At 39.9% G+C, this 20389-nt stretch overlaps 1 protein-coding gene across 5 annotated transcripts in view; it reads right to left on the reverse strand.

The window, feature by feature from the left end:
• efcab14 (EF-hand calcium binding domain 14) overlaps positions 1-20389 on the reverse strand; it is a 129586-nt gene that overhangs the window by 69571 nt on the left and 39626 nt on the right. For all 5 annotated transcript variants that reach the window (XM_085982789.1, XM_085982790.1, XM_085982786.1 and 2 more), the window contains exons 4-7: positions 18920-19018; positions 17543-17653; positions 8375-8566; positions 5503-5586 (exon numbers count right to left, since the gene is read on the reverse strand). In XM_085982789.1, coding sequence (XP_085838915.1) covers positions 5503-5586; positions 8375-8566; positions 17543-17653; positions 18920-19018 — 486 coding nt within the window. The remainder of the gene's footprint in view (positions 1-5502; positions 5587-8374; positions 8567-17542; positions 17654-18919; positions 19019-20389) is intronic.

Here is a 20389-nt window from a genome sequence, read left to right on the forward strand (position 1 = left end):
TGGAATTCCTTCAGCATCTGCACCTCCCTTTCCTCCTCCTTAAAGACCCTCCTTAAAACCATGGCTTTGACCAAGCTTTTGGTCACCCCTCCTAATAGCGCCTCTTTTGGATCAGCGTCTCCTTTTTCTGATTACGCCTCCATGAAGCACCTTGGGGAAAAACATTTCTATATTAAAGGCGCTATATAAATGCAAGTTATTGTTACGATTTAGAGTCTCAAAATCTCCACCAAATCGGAAAGTCAACTAATCAAATCACAGGAACATACAGGACATGAAACGACTACTTCAGTACATCTGGTCAGTCCTTGAATTCAAAAACAGATTACATAGTTCCTTGACCTATATCCCTCAAAACGATTTTCTTGCCAAATGCCTGTTCCTCTCCCTCTTAAAATTATCAGTGTTATCAGCCTGGATAGCTTCCCTGGGATGTCCATTCTATATATTCACCATCTTACTACGTGAAAGAGTTATATTCCATCTGACACTCCAACTTCCAAGGTGCATCCCATGACCATTCATTATCATTTTCAGGGCCATGGTAAACAGTTCCTCAAGGTTCAACTGGTTGATATCCTTGAAGATCCCGTCAGTTTTCTAATCACTAGTGTAAACAAACTCAATTTCTGTAGTTTCTCCCTGTAGCTCAGATGCCAGATATCAGACACGCAGCCCTTTGCTGCATTTTTCCCATGATGCCCTTCCTGTAATATCATGACCAGAACTGCACACAGTACTCCAGATGGGGAAGAATCATTACAGGAAACTCTCGATTTACCGGCACCTAAATAACCGGAAATCTCTGTTAACCGGCAAAATGCAGGAGTAGGTTCAGGTAAGTTTACTTCATATTAGTGGCCGTTCCTGGATCTGTGGCCGTGTAACCGGGGTTCCTGCACCTGTTGCTATGCAACAGGGACGCCTGGATCTGTGGCCGGGGTTCCTGCACCTGTTGCTATGCAACGGGGATGCCTGGATCTGTGCCCGTGTACGGGGCTCTCATACCTTTTACTATACCTCTCTGTAATCCGGACTTATTGATAAACAAGCACCACGCCGGTCCAGTCGGTGCCGGATAAAAAAAAGTTTCCTGTACCTTGAATAGGGTATCACAGACTGCAATTTGTTTTCTATCTAATGCACTCTACAACCCATGATTCTATTGGCCTTATATACTGCAGCTACACACTTACACAGGTGGTTTCATCCATTGGTCCACCAATACCCTGAATCCTTTCCTATGCTGTACCCTGTAGGCAAATATCAGTTTATATATAGTGTACTCATTAGAATTCAAAGCCACTTACTTCAAATTATCCAATGCAGTAAACTTGCACTTTGCTGTGTTTATGTTGTTCAAATAGAATGTTTGGATAATTCAAAAATCAATGCAAAAAATTGATGAATCATCAGAAGTGGACTATATTGCTTATTCTACGTCCCATGTCTCATCGCTTTGCATTTGTTGACAATGAATTTTATTTGCAATTTTCCTGCCTACCTTCCCAATCTATTTAGATTCCTCTGTACGTGATCCAATTGCTATAGATTGTTTCATTCCCAACCCTAACTTGGTATCATGGTTTGACAGTTTTGTCTCCATCCCTTGTTGTGAATCAATATACAGTGTGAATACCTTGGGGTACCCAGTGGTAACTTCCCACCGCTGGCATACCTCCACAAACAGCCTTTTATCCTTTCAAGTGCCACGTGTTTACTCAGCAACACATTTCTAATGTTGGAAAAAGCTTTCTAATACAATAAAGAAGTTACCTATTTCACATGATTAAACTAATCTACAAAATTGCTGTATCTTACACTATCAAATTCCTTTGTTTTGAGGCCCTAGCCTTTCTCCAAAGCCTGGGGCACGAGTTGATATTGTTCCCGGAGCTATCAATCTATCAACTAAAGAGAATTACCAACTAATCCTGTGCCTGCAACTTGCAGCATGCATCTTGTTCCTGTCCTCTACTAATACTTATGTATATTTTCCTGAATTATTTGAAAATCAACTGGGCAAAGAATTTGAAAAGCGTTATTAATTTCATGCAAAATATTTTACAAGAAAGCTAATATACAGTATTTATTACACAGAAAAAGAGAGCATGCAAGAGAAAGAAAGCACGCATGAGTGATTAACACTTTAAAAAGTTAAAATTTGAAAATCAAGGCCACCAATTTTTGGTTTCATGGGAAAAATTAACAGAATTTGATCCCTAAAACACAGGTAAAGATCCCACAATAACATTTAATAAGAAAATTATTTAGCTGTTACTAAAGTCAGTGGTTCAGATATTACTACATGGCATAAGAAACCTACGTATGAAACAATGTTAAACTCCACAAGAACTACACTGGCAATACATGATAAACAGTGCATTGAGTGCACACTTCCCCATCACGTAGTCACAACAACAACAACTTGCATTTATATAGCACCTTTAACGTAGTAAAACGTCGAGGCGCTTCACAGGAGTGTTATCAAACAAAGTTTGACACCGAGCCACATGAGGTGGTATTAGAACAGAAGACCAAAAGCTTGGTCAAAGAGGTAGGTTTTAAGGAGCATCTTAAAGGAGTAGAGAGGCAGAGAGGTTTAGGGTGGGATTTCCAGAGCTCGAGGCCCAGGTAGCTGAAGGAATGGCTGCCAATGGTGGAGCGATTAAAATCAGGGATGCACAAGGAGTCAGAATTGAAGAAGCATAGAAATCTCAGAATTGTAGGGCTGGTGGAGGTTACAGACAGAGAAAGGGAGGGGCAAGGCCATGGAGGGATTTGAAAACAAGGATGAGGATTTTAAAAATCGAGTCGTTGCCGCACTGGGACCCAATGTAGGTCAGCGAGCACAGGGGTGATGGGTGAACAGGACTTGATGCAAGTTAGGATATGAGCAGCAGAGCTTTGGATGAGCTCAAGTTTATGGAGCATGGAAAAGGGGAGGCCGTGCAGGAGAGCGTTGGGATAGTCAAGTCGAGAGGTACAAAGGCATGGATGAGGGGTTCAGCAGATGAGCTGAGGCAGGGGCATAAACAGGCACATTATGGAGGTGGGAGTAACGCTCCCTCTAAGCCACGCAGCTGTCTGCAGGTCCCACACGGCCTGGGACTAGCTTGTCCAATGTGAAATTTTGCACATGGTCGAAACTTTGAATGGGCCGTGCAGCCCGTTAAAGGGGCCGCGCACCCAGAAAAATGAGGGGGAACATTGGGTGGGAGTAGGCAGTCTTGGTGATCAACCTTCATTCATTCAAATCATAATTTATTAGATTTGCAGCTTACCAATCAAGATCAGTATGAAAATAACTTAGGAACTAACGAGCATTTAACAAGAACAAAATTAATAATCACCAGTCTGCAAAGTCTACCAATAAATGAGCACAGAAGCACAGCCAATCAATTCACTCAAAATATTTTGGGGGGGGGGGGGGGAAAATGAAATTCATCCAGCAGTTTCCCCTTTCAGGCTTCTGACAAAAGCAAAAAATAAATTTTAATACAATAAAAAATGTTTTGGTAATTACACATTTCACATGATTACATTTGCCTACAAATTATTTTATAACAAGAAAATAGGAGCAGGAGTAGGCCATTCGGCCCCCCGAGCCTGCTCTGCCACTCAAGATCATGGCTGATCTGATCTTGGCCTCAACTCCACTTCCCTGCCCGCTCCCCATATTCCCCCGACTCCCTTATCATTCAAAAATCTGTTTATCTCCGCCTTGAATATATTCAATGACTCCGCTACCACAGCTCCCTGGGGTAGAGAATTCCACAGATTCACGACCCTCTGAGAAGAAATTCATCCTCATCTCAGTTTTAAATGGGTGACCCCTTATTCTGAAATTATGCCCCCTAGTTCTAAATTCCCTCACGAGGGGAAACATCCTCTCTGCATCTACCCTGTCAAGCCCCCTCAGAATCTTATGTTTCAATAAGATCCCCTCTCATTCTTCTAAATTCCAATGAGTATAGGTCCAACCTGCTCGGCCTTTCGTCATAAGACAACCCCTTCATCTCCAGAATCAACCTCGTGAACCTTCTCTGAATTGCCTCCAATGCAGGTATATCCCTCCTTAAATGAGACCAAAACTGTACGCAGTACTCCAGGTGTGGTCTCACCAATAACCTGCACAGTTGTAGCAGGACTTCCCTACTTTAATACTCCATTCCCCTTGCAATAAAGGCCAACATTCCATTTGCCTTCTTAATTACTTGCTGTACCTGCATGCTAACTTTGTGTGTTTCATGTACAAGGACCCCGAGATCCCTCTGTACTGCAGCATTTTGTAATCTCCCTCCATTTAAATAATAATTTGCTTTTTTATTTTTCCTACCAAAGTGGATGACCTCCTATTTTCCCACATTATACTCCATCTGCCAAATTTTTGCCCACTCACTTAGCCTGTCTATATCCCTTTGCAGATTCTGTGTGTCCTCTTCACAACTTGCTTTCCCACCTATCTTTGTATCAGCAGCAAATTTGGCTACATTATACTTGGTCCCTTCATCCAAGTCATTAATATAGATTGCAAATAGTTGAGGCCCCAGCACTGATCCCTGTGGCACCCCACTAGTTAGTTTGCCAACAAGAAAATGTCTTTATGTCTTGGAATATCCTCACTAATGTTTTATTTGGAAGCCCCAGCTTCCCTTGAAAGCTTGGGGTTGATATCCTTCCCAGAACTATATCACTTTCCTCGGACTAAAACAGTAGTTACTGTTTATTTTTGCCAATGTGTGCTAAATTAATTAATGGGAAATTGGGCAGGCTGTGTTTGGGTGTGTCATTCCTCCTGCCCGATTATCCTCTATGTGCTCCACCCATGTGATGCTTTACACCCAAGTGCAAAAAAGGAAAATCTCTCTCTTAACCGACAGCCTGAAAATAATGAGCAATCTACAAAGTTCTCTGATCAAAATAACCCAAATCTCAGTTCACTTAACAACTGAACTTTGCAGCCTTAAAAGGACACCTTAGCAGAATAAAGCATTGTTTTTACATGGTACAATACTCCTGTCCTTATATAACAATTTACTGCAATGTCCTCATTCAACTTACTGCAAGTAATGCCACAGAAGATTGCCCAATTATCTACAGAAAAAAAGACTTGCATCTAGCACATGTCTATTACACGCTAGACATCACAAAGTGTCAGAATATTAAAGAGACAGTCAGTTCCTACTGAGATCAATAACATGTTTACTTCCCTAAGAAAATAAATTATCAGACTGACCCGGAGCTGGAAATTTCCAATCACCTGGCAATCTGCAAGCTTCCCTCACTAAACACAAATAACCTCTAATTAACCCAAGGACCACCCCCCCCCCAACACACAGGAGTAGCCTAAGCCAGATAGCATTAAACATCACAAATGTGCTCCAGACCCTAGACTGTGAGCAATACAATGGGAGATTGACCTGTATTCTATAATAACACTAAAGAGCAAAATAAATTGAGACACACAAACACCCAAAAGGAATTTATTGTGTTACTTACATTTAGTCCTGAAGATTTCTGTGTTTTGACAGCAATTGGATGATCTGAATTGACTATTTCCTGAGAGCTATTCACCTGAGCAACCTGCAATTTACAAAAAAGGCTCATTAAAGCTTGAGCCAACAGTGTAGAGAATGAACAGTGACAACGTCATTGTATGCCCAGTAAAAGATTATCTAGTGTGTAAAGTTGCCTTGTAGCTAGAGTAACTGATCACATCAATTCAACTGCATTAGCAACAATCTACTCCCCACTGTTAACATACCCATAGTTTCAAAAAGCACTGGATGGGCAAAACAGAAGACGGTGAGTGCGAAGTTTTTTTCAAAAACTAGATATTTAAAAAATTTCCAGGCATGGTCATCATCCTTCACAATTTGCAAGAAAGTGCATTTGCTGCAGAAATTCATTCATGCCTTCATCTCCAGACTAGATTACTCCAATGTTCCCCTGGCCAGCCAGCCACTCATCCTCCACCATCCGTAAATAACAGCTCATCCAAAACCCTACTGTTCGTATCCTACAGCACACCAAGTGTTCTCGCTCCTGTCCTCACTGACCTACATTGGGTCCCCAATGCATTAAATTTAAAATAAAATAAAAAAAGCACCTCCAAAGTCTCGCCTCTCCCCATCTCTAACCTCCTCCAGCCCTACAATCCCCCACATCCTATTCATCAGACTCCAGCCTCTTGTGCATCACCCCCTCCATTTACCTAATCATTGGCAGCTGTGCCTTCAGCCACCTAGGTTCCACTCTGAAATTCCCTCCACCTTTTTAAGCCTCTTCTCTTTCACCAAGCCCTTGGTCACACCTCCTACTTGCTCCTTTGGCTTAGCATCAGTTTCCTTTATGCTGCTGAAGCATCTTGGGACATTTTACTATGTCAAAGGTACTATATATTGTAAATGCAAGATGTTATCCATTAAAAAGTGGCATAGTTGCAGATGTTAAAATGCAATTTAAATTTAGACAATTCCATTCTAGACTTCCATATATTTCAAAAAAAGAGAGACTTAAGAAAAATACCAACTTGGTGAGAAAACACCAATAACCTTTAATTATTTTTAGCCCATGAATAGTACCCACAGGAATTCAACTTTCTTCTTTATGTAGAGTCTTTAATAAGATAGAACTTTGTGTTAACAGACTGGCTAGAAATCACCTTAAAAAGGAGTCAGTTCTCAGATAAATTAAATCAGAAAACAATGTGAAAGAAGTGATTCTTCCTTTCATTCTGACACATGAAATGAAACAAAATAAAAATAATTCCAATCTGTCCAAAGGCATCAACCTACTCTGATTGTTTCAGATGCTGGTCAAGCCCTGAGGTAGTCAAATGTCCTCTGGTCTTGGTGACACCAATATCAGTCTTGTACACTTGGCATCAAATTAGCACTCAGGCTCCCTAAATTTAAAAAATTCATTTGAGCCAGTGGCTTTCTAGTCCATGCTACTTCTAATCAGATATCCTTCTTCAAACAAAAGATCTTTGAGTTGGATATACCGAATGAAAGCATTTCAAAACACTGCACAACTTCAAGCAGGAAGCTACACTCTTGTTGTACAAGCTGCCATGAAGTTACTGAATGGTTGATGATCAAGATGTTTTGTTGGGAGCATGTATAGTAAGCTTTAACTTGCAACTAATCTGGGCAATGCGACCGGAATTAATTTGGTGCTAGCATGTTGCAAAAAAAGGGAAAGATTTCCAATTCCTAGCTGCAGCAATCCTTAACTTGATGTTTACAAATTTAGCACAAAATAATTAAGGTACTCAAACTGTTTGAGCAAAATAATTGCATCTGCAACATGAAATTCACATCAAATTGCCCCAAGAACCAAATGTACCCAAGCTCTCTAGTTGTTAGTAAGTTATTTATGCCCTACATTTGGTCTGCAGACATAGTTTATAATCTATTCTCTATTTGGAAGTAGTTCTGTGACACTGCAGAAAAAACCACCGGAGTTAGTTTGCATTACTACAATTTTACATTTATATGCTATTTTTAAAAAATCAAACCACACTGCTTTCTCTAAATCAAGTAAGATGCGAGAGTGATGGCCCAACAAGATACAAACATGCAATATTATGAAAATAAATGGATTTGGCAAGTCCTCCTCCAACATATCATTGAAAAGGCCCCATCACAGCCCTACCAATTCTGGAGAGGTCTCCCATCACCAATTCCCCGATAGGAAGCCAGAACAAAAACAAAGAGAACAACTTCCTGTGGCAGTAATCGAATCTTGTGGATTGTTTATTTGATGAACAAACCCCACAATCGTTGGTCCTGGAGCTTGATTTGTCATTCACTGACAGTTATCCAGCAGTCATTAATTATGATGGGTCCAGAATAAAGAAAGCTTTATTTATTTTCCTCCATTTTTACATATTAATTTCCTCCATTTTTACATATTTCTAATTTTTTGTAATACAGGAAACTTTCGTTTAACCGGAAGTTAAATGTCCGGAAAGCTCTATCTACTGGCAAAATTCAGGAGCCGTTTCCTATAAGTTTTTTTACTTCTCGTTGCTTTTTTTTTCCAGTCAGGCTCTGCAAGGTCTAGCTGAAGCTGTTGCTTAGCTACAGAGACGCTTTTAAGCTGCGGCCGACTGTTTTGAAGCTGTTGCAACAGGGTTTGTTGATTCACATGGAGCTCAAAAGCTCCGTATGTTTTAACATTAGCGCTGGTTTCTACGGCAGTTTTGATGGTACGGCACCAGCTCAGTCCAGTCAGTGCCGGATACCAGAAAGTTTCCTGTACATACATTCTTGCATTTAAAAGGCACTCAGTTCTAATAGGCCACAGTACGAATGATCTTAACCGTCAGCGCTCATTATTCTGAATTCAAAATGGTTACACTTACCACAGTGCCATTTACACTCTCGATTTTAGTAGCATTACTGGCAATTAGTAAATTGCCCTCCAGTAACGTAACTCTCTGGCTGAGATTACGAACGGTTAAATCTAGGTGATGCAGCTTTTGGTCATTGTGTGTATGGTAAAACATGAGGGTGGAATTCACCTCATCTACTTCATCATGCAGGTCCAAGATGTCCTGAAACGTAAAAAGAAAAGAAATGTGATCAAAGACTTAGTTGAACAGCATATTGAAAAAACTATTGCTTTAACCATGTTTTAATTAAGTTAAAGTCTACATTTTGTAGCTTGGCCACACCTGTTTGAAACCGTCACTGTGAGATTTGCCTTGAGAACTTATTTGCTTCAAGAGAATGGGAGAACACTTCAGGTACTGCACTTCTATTTGCCATAGGTGAAAATACAAATGATTGACTTAACAATGAATCATCTTTTTCAGGCTGTTCCTCAGTCTTTCTACTCTCTAAATAATTTGTAAGCAATGCAAGGAAAGTGAGAAACTTGAATAATCATTCCAAAATACTATTATTTATTTTATTATACGGTCTTGTCTTAATAGGCCTATCCAGGTTTGCTATTTGCCTCTTCAAAGCATGAAACATCTTTTTCATCCTCTGCACCTGTGGGTAATGCAGCATTCATTAGGCCCAATTTTTGTCCATTAATTATTTCACAACAAAAGTTTAGTTAAAAAAACAAGCCAACTTCAAAATGTTATAGAAGTGCCACCTACAGGCCAAGATTTGTTTCATGTGAATAAATGACAGTGCACCTGATGAAGAGCTAATTCAGCCTATGATTTGAAGCGAAAGGAAGTTGGAAAGGCTCAAGGGATTAGCCAACTTTAAACTTAAATGACCCTTATATTTCCACACTGGTAATGAAAGGCATTCTTCTGTTATGGCAAAAAGTGCAATCAATGCTGTAACTTCTGGTACAATACTTCTATTTGCAACACTGACTTAAAGACACATCGGGCCAAATTTCCCTAGAAAAAAAAAGCAGGTTAACAACACACGCCGTTACCAACATGCAAATCAGCCAGCAAGTTCAGGGGTTGAAGAGATACACCGAGTTGTGGTCGATTTAGGCTGCCCAGCCGTTTGTCTCGCACAATGGCATCTCGTCTTAGCCCCTCCATTATTTAAGAATTTGCACATTAATTACCCAATAAACTTGCCACAGAGTGTTACGGCTCAATTAATAACTAGTAACCTTTTAACGACATGGTAATTGTCAATGCAATGCCAATCAATCTCTCTGGCTCAAAAAAGGGAACAATTTAAACTGTGGTAAATTGAGAGATCTTTTCAAATTTACATTTTTTTCTTACTTTTCCTATCTTTTTTCTCTACATCAAATCTTTCTTTCCCTCTTTTCTGTACCCGATTTGACTCTAATTGACCCTCCTCTCTCATTCCTGTTTCTTTCTCAATCCTTTAATCTCATTGGTTAAAGAGATACACTGTTGGTCCTGTCATTCACGAAGTTCCTAGATGCCCATTGCCCTCGCTGCACCATCATCAGCTCACACTTCCAGCAAGTTACAGAGCAAATAATTTGAGCTGAAAAGTGCAGGAGAAAGTCTAACGGTGCCTGCCGCAAGATGGCCCGCTCCAGCAAGATTTGGCTGGTTATTTTTTTCAAGTTGTTATTCGGTCTTTCTACTAAATAGTTGCACGGCTGATTTCAGCACTTACCATTTACGTAAATAATTTTATCCTAATCTATCCTCTCATTAGTCCAACACACAAATTACTGTAGTTGCAAAATTGAAAAGTTGACTGTTGGAACAGAAGCAAGCTCTGTATAGCAGAAGATTGCCAAATGCGTGCTACTCAGCATAGACACATTGTAAGAATAGCCTTTATTGTAACTTCTGGAATCTGCAAGGGTTTTATTCCAAATAATTTCTTCCTACCTACTACAGAAAATGATCTAATCATTTACATACAAAACTATGTCAGATATTATATGCTCAAACTTTGACATGAGTTTTTTTTATTGTTAAATTTAAGAAACTATCACTACTTTTTTTTTGCCAATTTACCATATTGAACAAATCTCAATGCTTGGATTATGCACAGTTTACGTTCAATCAAAATTACGTTCAGCGGCTGTATATACGGCTCCTAGAATAGTAGGCAAACAAATTACTCGGGCTCTACTTAGCCTCCTCAAATTTGACTGAAGTCCCTGTTCAGGTTTTCTTCCTGTCAGGTTTCTCCTTTGGGTTAGTATGGTTTCTTTTTGCTGCCTGCATCTTTAACTTTTCAGATAATTTCATACTTCAATCTTTTCTCACTTCATCTGACTCTTTCTTAATTGCATTCACCAAACCTTAAATTCCTTTAGCCAAAAAAAACCTAAGGTTGGAGAGCAGCAACTAATTAATCTGAATACAATACCATAAGGATGATCAGCAGCCCACATGCACTTACAGCAGACCACAAACTGAAACTCAATCCCTGTATTAAGATGCAGACCAGCTATCCTCAACAACCAATGTTACAAATGGCAAACTGTTCTTATAACAATGAGATAAAACTTTGCATATGGCTATATATTTCATACATTATTTGGGTGCAGTGGTTTATCAAAACATCTCACTACATCAGGCTTGATTAATTATTTAAATAGCTTCAGAGTTGGCATTTTATTTTTCCAGTAAACCACAATTTGTCATATGCTCCATTCATATTTTATGCAAAACTATAAAGAGCAGCATTTTAAGATTGTTTAAAACAATTTAAGCATGGACCCTATAACTAAAACACTTTGATGGACTCAGCAAGGAAGACTTGTACTTAACCCAAAAACTCTGGCTCCTAAATCATATCTTTTCTCCACTTTCTCCTTAATAGCAGTCAACAATTTAGTTTACACTATAATTACAGTGATTAATAATTACAATATAGTCTAATATTCCATATACTTTTGCATGAAAAAAAATTAGAAAAGTAAAAATGAAGTTTTAAGATTGGAATTAAGTGAATCATAATGACCTCAAGCAAGCTGATTTTTACACCTGCTCGAAATGTTCATGAATTACAGAAAAATCCTTGTAGAACACGTCAGGTTAGTGTAGGTCATATGGCTTTATATAAAAAAAACTTGATAATTGGTTACTGTACAGATCTTCAAAAGCTACTTGTTTACTAACCAATCTAAAATGGTACTATTTTGAGGTGGAAATGTATTCACAAATCTTTGAAGGTGGCAGGGCAAGTTGATAAGGCAGATAAAAAAGCATATGGGATACTTGGCTTTGTAAATAAGGGCATGAGTACAAAAACAAGTTGTGCTACACCTTTACAAATCACTTGTTAGGCCTCAGCTGAAATATTGTGTACAATTCTCGGCACCACACTTTAGGAAGAGGTCAAGGCCTTGGAGAGGGTACAGAGGCAGTTTACCAGGATGATGCCAGGGATGAGGGACTTTGGTTATCAGGAGAGATTGGAGAAGCTGGAATTGTTCTCCTAAGAGCAGTGAAGGTTAAGGAGACCTAATTGAGGTATTCAAAATTATTTGGTGTTTTTGATAGAGCAAGTAGGGAGAAACTGTTTCCTCTGGCAAGTGGGTTGGTAGCCAAAGGTCATAGATTCAAGATAATTGGCAAAAGAATGAGGAGAATTTTTTCCACATAGGGTTGTTAAAATCTGGAACTGCCTGAAAGGGTGGTAGAGGTAGAAACCCGCATCACATTTAAAAAAAATACTTGGATATGCACTTGAAGTGCCGTAACCTACAAGGTTACGGATCAAAAGCTGGAAAGTGGGATTAGGCTGGATAGCTCCTTTTCAGCCGGCACAGACACTGTTCTGGACCAATGAACATTTTGTGTGTGCAGATAACACAATAACCACCACCAGAGGGTGCTAACAGTTTGTATGCTGGAAAGGTCATCTGATCTTTCTTCCTGTGCGAGGTCATTTGACTTTCGTTCCTTTCTTCCTGTTGACCCCAGGAAGCAGTTTTGCTAGGAAGAACCTGACTTGAGTAATGGAGAATCTGCCATGAGAGGTTCCATTCACAATCCAATGTAATCTGATTTCATATGTTAGGTCAAGCGCAATATCTGAGAGTATCTTTGTTCCTTAGCATAATAGCAACGTTCTCAGAGTAATATTTTGATAACACTATGTTTATAAAAGGTTAATATTTGATAGTTATAGAAGTTAGTCCAAATGTTAGTTAGTTATACAATTAGTCCATTCTACTGTTGTAAATATGTTTATATCTTATGTAATATCGAATGTATAGTACTCAGTTTATGTACAAAACATACTTTGTCTTTGTTTACAGTTTCACAAATTTGTTCAAGTAAAGCTTCAAAACAGCAACCGGCTTCAGAAGAATTATTTTTGAATGAGTGTTTAACTTGCTGGATAGCTAGATAGGAGCACGTCTAGCGTGGCCAGTACAGACACAATGGGCCGAATGGCCTCCTTCTGTGCCGTAAATTTCTATGATTCTATTCTATAGAACGCAGTACCTGAAAGGGTGGTGGAAACAGATTCCATAGGAACTTTCAAAAGGCAACTGAACATGCACTTGAAGAGGACTAATTTGTAGGGTTTATGGGGGAAAAAGCTGGGGTGTGGAACTAAATTGTACAGCTCTTTCAAACAGCCAGCACAGGCATGATGGGCCGAATGGCCTCCTTCTACGCTGTCAGATTCTATCATTTGAAGTATTTTCTAATAGTACTTCCTGGCTTACCCTAGCACCACAGCTTTGACCTGTGCAACAGAAATATATTTTGTCTTAAAAAAAAACACTCCAGGTTTAGGACCTTCAATAGCCATATCCTTGAGCATCTGTTGGAAAAGTAACCTGCTACCTAACTATTTTAGAACATTCATCATATAGTGGTGGACCCGCGTGCGACAGCCATGCTTGGCAAGTTCCAAAATGGAAAAATGCAGTTCCAAGACCTCATGTTTTTATTTAGAAAGGTTTTAAACAGTTAAGAGGATAGTATGCCAGACATCCCATGGAAACCAATATTGAATCGGGGCAGGGAACTGACCAAAATTAACGTACGCAAAATAACAGTAATGAAGAAAATAATGTTAAGAAAGTGACAAATCCCCAGGTGGTTTCCATCCCAGGATTTTAAAAGTAGTAGGTGAAAACATTGCAGATGCCCTTCCAAAGTTCTCTCGATTCAGGAACCGTTCCTTTAGATTGGAAAATTACACGTCACTCCGCTACTTAAGAAAGGCAAGAGGGAAACCAGGGAATTATAGACCAGGTAGCCAAACATTTGTTGTCTGGAAATTACTAGAGTCTATAATTAAGGATAGAGAGTGTGTGACTGAACACCTTGAAAATTTTCATCTGATCAGAGAGAGCTAGCATGGATTTGTAAAGGGTAGATCATGTGTGGATGGAAGCATAAAATTACATGGAAGCATAAAATTACAAAGACATTAATAGAATGGGCAAAACTCTGACAAATGGATTTCAATGTAGGCAAGTACAAGGTCATCCACTTTAGACCTTAAGGATAGATCAGAGTACTTTCTAAATGGTGTAAAACTAGAAACAGTGGAGGTCCATGTACATAAATCATTAAATCGTCATTGACAGGTACAGAAAATAATGAAAAGAAACTAATGGAATGCTGGGCTTTATCTCTAGAGGACTAGAAGTTATGCTACAGCTATACAAAGCCCTGGTTAGACCATACCTGGAGTACTGTGCTCAGTTCTGGGCACCACAACTTAGGATGGATATAGTGGCCTTGGAAGGAGTGCAGCGTAGATTTACGAGAATGATATCTGGACTTCAAGGGTTAAATTACAAGAGGAGATTACACAAACTAGGGTTGTATTTCCTGGAATTTAGAAGGTTATGGGGGGATTTGATCAAAGTTTTGAGATATTATGGGGAACAGATAGGGTAGATAGGAGAGAAATTATTTCCACTGGTTGGGGAGTCTTGCACTAGGGAACATAGCCTAAATATTAGAGCCAGGCCTTTCAGGAGTGAAGTTAGGAAACACTTCTACACACAAAGGATGGTAGAAGCTTGGAAATCTCTTCCGCAAACAGCAATTGATGCTCGGTCAACTGTTAATCTTAAATCTGAGATTGATGGATTTGTGTTAGCCAAGGGTATTACGGGATATGGGAAAAAGGCGGGTATATGGAGTTAGGCCACAGATCAGCCATGATCTCATTGAATGGCGAACAGGCTCGAGGGGCTAAATGGCCTACTCCTGTACCTATGTTATGTTAAAGTGCCTACCTCTGTGCTAAAACACAGGGCCGCGAGATGAAAAGAAAACAAGCTGCAAATACTAGAACTTGGTTCAAATAGTGTAGGGCAGGGTGGGGGCAAAGGTGGAAAAGTCAGAGCAAGAATGAGAGGGAGATTTGAAGTGGTAAACGACCAAAAGTTCAGGATCACAATTGCAGATAAATCACAGGTATTCAGCCAAGTTGTCACCCTAACTGTTTGGTCTCCTCAAATTAGTGGAGATCACACTGTGAGCAACAAATACAGTATGCTAGGTTAAGGTACAGGAAACTTTGGTTTATCCGGAGGTTGTATGTCCGGAATACTCGATCTAACGGCAAAAATCAGGAGCCGTTTTCTGTAAGTTTTTTTAGATCTCGTTCTTTTTTTTCCCCCCAGTCAGCCACTGCAAGGTCTGTAGCTATAGCAACAGCTTCAGCTAGAGACGACTCTTTAGAAGCTGTTGCTAAGCAACAGTGTTTGTTGTCAGATACAGAGATGAAAACCTCCATATGCTTCAACATTAACTTTGTATGTCCGGCAGTTTTGATAGATCGGCAACACGCCGGTCCTGTCGGTGCCGGATATCACAAAGTTTCCTGTAGTACACGTAAATTGATATTTCACATGGAAAAACTTTTGGGCCCCTGCACAACGGTGTGGGAAGACATGAAGCGACAAGTACCACATCGGCTACAATTGCATTGAAAATTGCCACAGGAAGGGCAGCCAAAAGTTGGGGTGGTGAAAGAGTAAACTGGTGTATTCCAGAGAAATAGATGGATCTGCTAGAAAGTAGGGAGGAGAAAACATACTTGATGGTGGAATTGTGTCATAGGCGACCGAAATGGCAGATGATCTGGCTAGCAAAATGGAAGACAAGATTGGGGGTTGGGGGGAAGGGACCATCATTGATTCAAAGAGTGGAGGGGTGAGAGCAGAGACTCAGGAAATGAGGCGGACACATCAAAAAACCTATCAATAAAAGCCAAGGGAAAACCTCAGCTGGAAAGAAAGGACATTTTGATGAGGGAAGTTAAGCTGCCAGAGAAGATACAACAGAGATGAAGAAACAGAAAAGGAAGTGAAACAGGAAGAAGCATCAGGACTGGAGAGTCTGTGGGCTTGTAATAGATGTCAGTAGAAAGCCAATTGCAAGAAGGGAAAAGAAAAAGTCAGAGGTGGACTACATAAAAACAGGTAGAAAATGTGTCTAGTTGATAACATTCTCAAGATCAGAGTGAAAGCAAAAAGCATCACCGATATATCAATTATCTGAAAGAAGAAATCAGGGAGGACGTCAGGGTGGCATTGGAATAAAATTTTGCCCATATACCCTAAAAAAAAGACAGGCATAGTTGGAACCCATGTGGCTTCCCAGACATACCTTTCATGTGGAAGAAGTGGGTGGACATAAAATAGAAGTGTTCCAGTGAGAACAAATTCAGTCAAACATAGATGGGAATTGGTGGATGGGGTCTGATAGGGCCACTGTTAGTATCCAGGCCTTCTGCTTCCTCTATCTGGAAGGAGGTGCAGAGGGAATGTATGTCCATGATGGAAATGATAAGAGCCAAAGATCCTGAAATTGTTCAAATGACACTGGGCACCAGAAGAGTCATGGATAGAGAGACTGAACAAGTGGGGTAAAGAGCCTAGTCCAGATAAGAAGAAACTAGTTTGAAGAGAAAGCAGAAAGCTGAAAAGTCTCATTCGTGTAACTTTGGAATGGTGGAAAATAGAAATGGGCTGTACAGAGTTAGAAAAAACTGTAAAAGTGGAGGTAGTCAGTGATAGGGGAGCAGGGGGAGGGAGAAGGAGGAGATCTCTGGGAAATTATGGTTTGGTATTCAGTAGCTGGGTCATGGTCCAGTGGAAGACAGGAAGTGGGGTCAAATAGATAGCATTCAGCTTCAGCCAGGTAGAGATCCTTCCACCACAGAACAGATTCAACTTTGTCATCAGGTTTAATGATGTTGAAATAGATACAGAGAAAATGGAAAGCTCTAAATTCAGAAGGCGATATTAGAGTGAGAAGGGAGGGTAAACAAACTCAGGCAGCCGATGTCACAGTGGCAATGAAAGAATTGATAGTCATGCTGTCCCTTTAAATAATTAATCTTTTTTTCTATAATTATCTAAACACTATAGCTAACAAGCTTGTTACAGGAAACTTTCTGGTATCCGGCACCGAGCTGGTGCAGTTAGATCAAAACTGCCGTAGAAACCAGCATTAATGTTAAAACATACGGAGCTCAGAGCTCCGTGTGAAGTAACAAACCCTGTTGCTTAGCTTCAAAACAGTCGGTGCAGCTTGCAAGCGTCTAGCTGAAGCTGTTGCTTAGCTACAGAGATGCCTGCAGAGCCAGGACTGGAGAAAAGAAGCAACGAAAAGAAAAAAAATTATCTGAACCGACTCCTGAATTTTGCCAGTAGATAGAGCTTTCCGGACATTTAACTTCCAGATAAACGAAAGTTTCCTGTATTCACAGGAGTAAATGAGACAATATTTCTGTAGTTTGTTTTGTTAATTAACCCATTGGCATGCAGTATCAGTAGAAATTATGTTCACTTAACAAGTAAAGTTATTTACTGAGAGAAAAACTGTGGTACTGACTATCAAACCTCAATACTTATTCTTCTAAATGCTTTCATATATTATTTTAACAGAAATACCAATTATAAACTTCATTCTAACAGGAGCTATAGAACTGTGTTACAATAGTTCTGACAACTCATTAATACTCCAGACTCAAAAGATTATAGGTGTAAAATTGTTAGTGCATGAAAAATTAGGTATGCATGCATTTTGCCAGAAAATTGAAGAGCAATTATCACAAAAGAATACATTCTCCCAGTATGAAACACTCTGGCCCTCATTCCTTTTAATTGCAGCAGTCCTCACCTCATTTTGTTGAAGTGACTCCACTATTTTCTTTTCATGCTCTAAGGCAGTCTGTATAGTATCAACGTCATGTTGAACACTAGTAAGTGTGCTCCCGATTGTGGCAACACTCTGCAAAAATAAATGCAATCAATTCATTTAGTTTATCTTTTTACACATATACATTCCTCTTCTGCAATTTATCAGCATATTTTTTATTTTACAAAAATCAAGAGCATGTGCCTCCAGAAATTACTAGAGCATTAATGCACTCAGGTCAATATATTTTTATATTCATTCTCTGGATATGGGCATCGCTGGCATTAAATGCCCATCCTAGGTGCCCTTGAGACGGTGATGGTGAGCCTTCTTGAACCACGGCAATCCGCGTGGTGAAAGTACTCCCACAGCTCTGCTGGGTACAGAATTGGGCCAATTTTAACTCTGTTTAAATATTACAGGCCTACAATAAGAGGAACCTCTTGCAAAAAATAGTATGCAGACCACACATTTAGTATGTGCCATTTAATCCTTAGATATCAATCAGCAAGTGTCATGTCGCAGATTTTTTTTCTAAACTGTAAATTGGGTTTTACAACTTGTTACGATTTAGTGTAGACTCCACACTCGATTTTATCAGTGTCCTCCTTGTGGCTCACCTCCCAGTATCGTCCTACACAAGTTGCAACTCATCCAGAACCCCACATGAATCTCATCTCATTCACCCATCACCCCGATTGTGGACAGCCGCCAATGGCACCCTAACTCTCAATGCATGGATTTCAACATTTTTGTGTTCTTCTCTTCAAATCTTCCCATGGCTTCGCTCTCCCACCTCTGCAAGTTGCTCTAACTCAATCCCCAATCTTCCAACTTTGGTCTACTTCACTTTCAGCAGCAGAGCCTTCAGCTATCTCACTCACACGCTGGAATTCCTCCCCTTAAATAAATTCTGCACCTTGCTGTATCACTCCCGATTGATTTCCAAGGACTGAATTGGACATACCAAATGTGTGGTCTGCACACTACATTTTGCAAGGGGTTGCTCAAATGACTCATAGCTGAAAGAGTTTCTCCTGTTGTAGGCCTGTAATATTTATGCAAAGTTAAAATTGTTCCATTCCAGTAATATTTTCCCCTTCAACAGCCTCCTCTAAAGTAGCTTTCTGGCAGTGCTTTTAGCCACTTCCCTAATCCTCCATCCGATTTGGGTCTAAGCCCCAACTGTAAAGCACCTGGAGATAGTTTGCCATGTTAAAAATGTTACATAAAAGCAAGAACTTTTAAATGTTTCATGAACACTTATATCATCAGATGCAAAAAAGATGAATATACCTGTACTGCATTAGAGGGTTTTCAGTCAAACAGATCACGCTATATGAAACTACAAAAATATACCTTCTGGAGTTCTTCCACAGTGACTGGAAGGTTGATCAAGTCAGATGCTGATTTGACATTGGCTTTTAAATGGGCAACAGCTGAATTCAGTTGGTTAATCTGGTAAAAAAAACAAGAATGTTTTAGAATTTGACACTTACCCAATTTGAGGGTCAAAATAACAATCAGATTTAAAGGCCAATTTAACTCCCAGCTTCGCCTCAACTATAACAGTCTGGGCCAGTGTGTTTCTCCACAAGTCACCTAGTCTAATCCCACTTATATTTACTCCCCATACTGTATAATATTTTTCTTTAAGCAACTATCTAATTTCCTTTTAAAATAATTTATGGGCTCTGCATCAACAGCAATTCGACAGAAAATTTCACATTCTAACCACCCTTGCTAAAGATTTTTGCTAATTTCCCCTTTTGATTCCTGTAAATTTGTGACCTCATTTTATTAATGTATCATATAGAATCATAGAAATTTACAGTACGAAAGGAAGCCATTTTGGCCCATCATATCCACGCAGGCCGACAAAAAGCAATCCAGCCTAATCCCACTTTCCAGCTCTTGGCCCGTAGCCCTGTAGGTTACAGCACTTCAATTGCACATCCAAGCACTTTTTAAATGTGGTGAGGGTTTCTGCCTTTACCACCCTTTCAGTGAGTTTCAGAACCCCCACCCCTCTGGGTGAAGAAATTTCCCCTCAAATCCCCTCTAAATCTCCGACCAATTACTTTAAATCTATGCCCCCTGGTTGTTGACCCCATGCTAAGGGAAATAGGTCCTTCCTGTCCACTCTTATCTAGGCCCCTCAATTTTATACACCTCAGTAAGGTCTCCCCCTCTGCCTTCTCTGTACCAAAGAAAACAAACCCAGCCTATCCAATCTTTCCTCATAGCTAAGATTCTCTACTCCCGGCAACATCCTTGTAAATCTCCTCTGTACCCTCTCCAGTGCAATCACATCTTTCCTGTAATGTAGTGACCAGAACTGCACAAAGTACTCTAGCTGTGGTCTAACTACTGTTTTATACACTTCAAGCATAACCTCCCTGCTCTTGTATTCTATGCCTCAGCTAATAAAGGCAAGTATTCTCTATCCCTTTTGAACCACCTTATCTACTTGGCCTGCTACCTTCAGGGATCTGTAGACCTGCACTCCAAGGTCCCTTTGTTCCTCTACACTTCAGTGTCCTACCATTTAATGTGTATTCCCTTGCTTTGTTAGCCTTCCCCAAATGCATTATCTCACACTTCTCCAGATTGAATTCCATTTGCTACTGTTCTGCCCACCTGACCAGTTCATTGATATCTTCCTGCACGCTACAGCTTCCATCTTCCTGCAGTCTACAGCTTCCTTCTTCATTATCAACCACACAGCCAATTTTAGTATCAGTTGCAAACTTCTTAATCATACCCCTTACATTCAAGTCTAAATCATTGATATATACCACAAAAAGCAAGGGACCCAATACTGAGCCC

The sequence above is a fragment of the Somniosus microcephalus genome, chromosome 3, assembly GCF_052327205.1.
Source record: "Somniosus microcephalus isolate GS21.2 chromosome 3, FLI_Smic_1.0, whole genome shotgun sequence".
In the NCBI taxonomy this organism is placed as follows: Eukaryota; Metazoa; Chordata; class Chondrichthyes; order Squaliformes; family Somniosidae; genus Somniosus; species Somniosus microcephalus.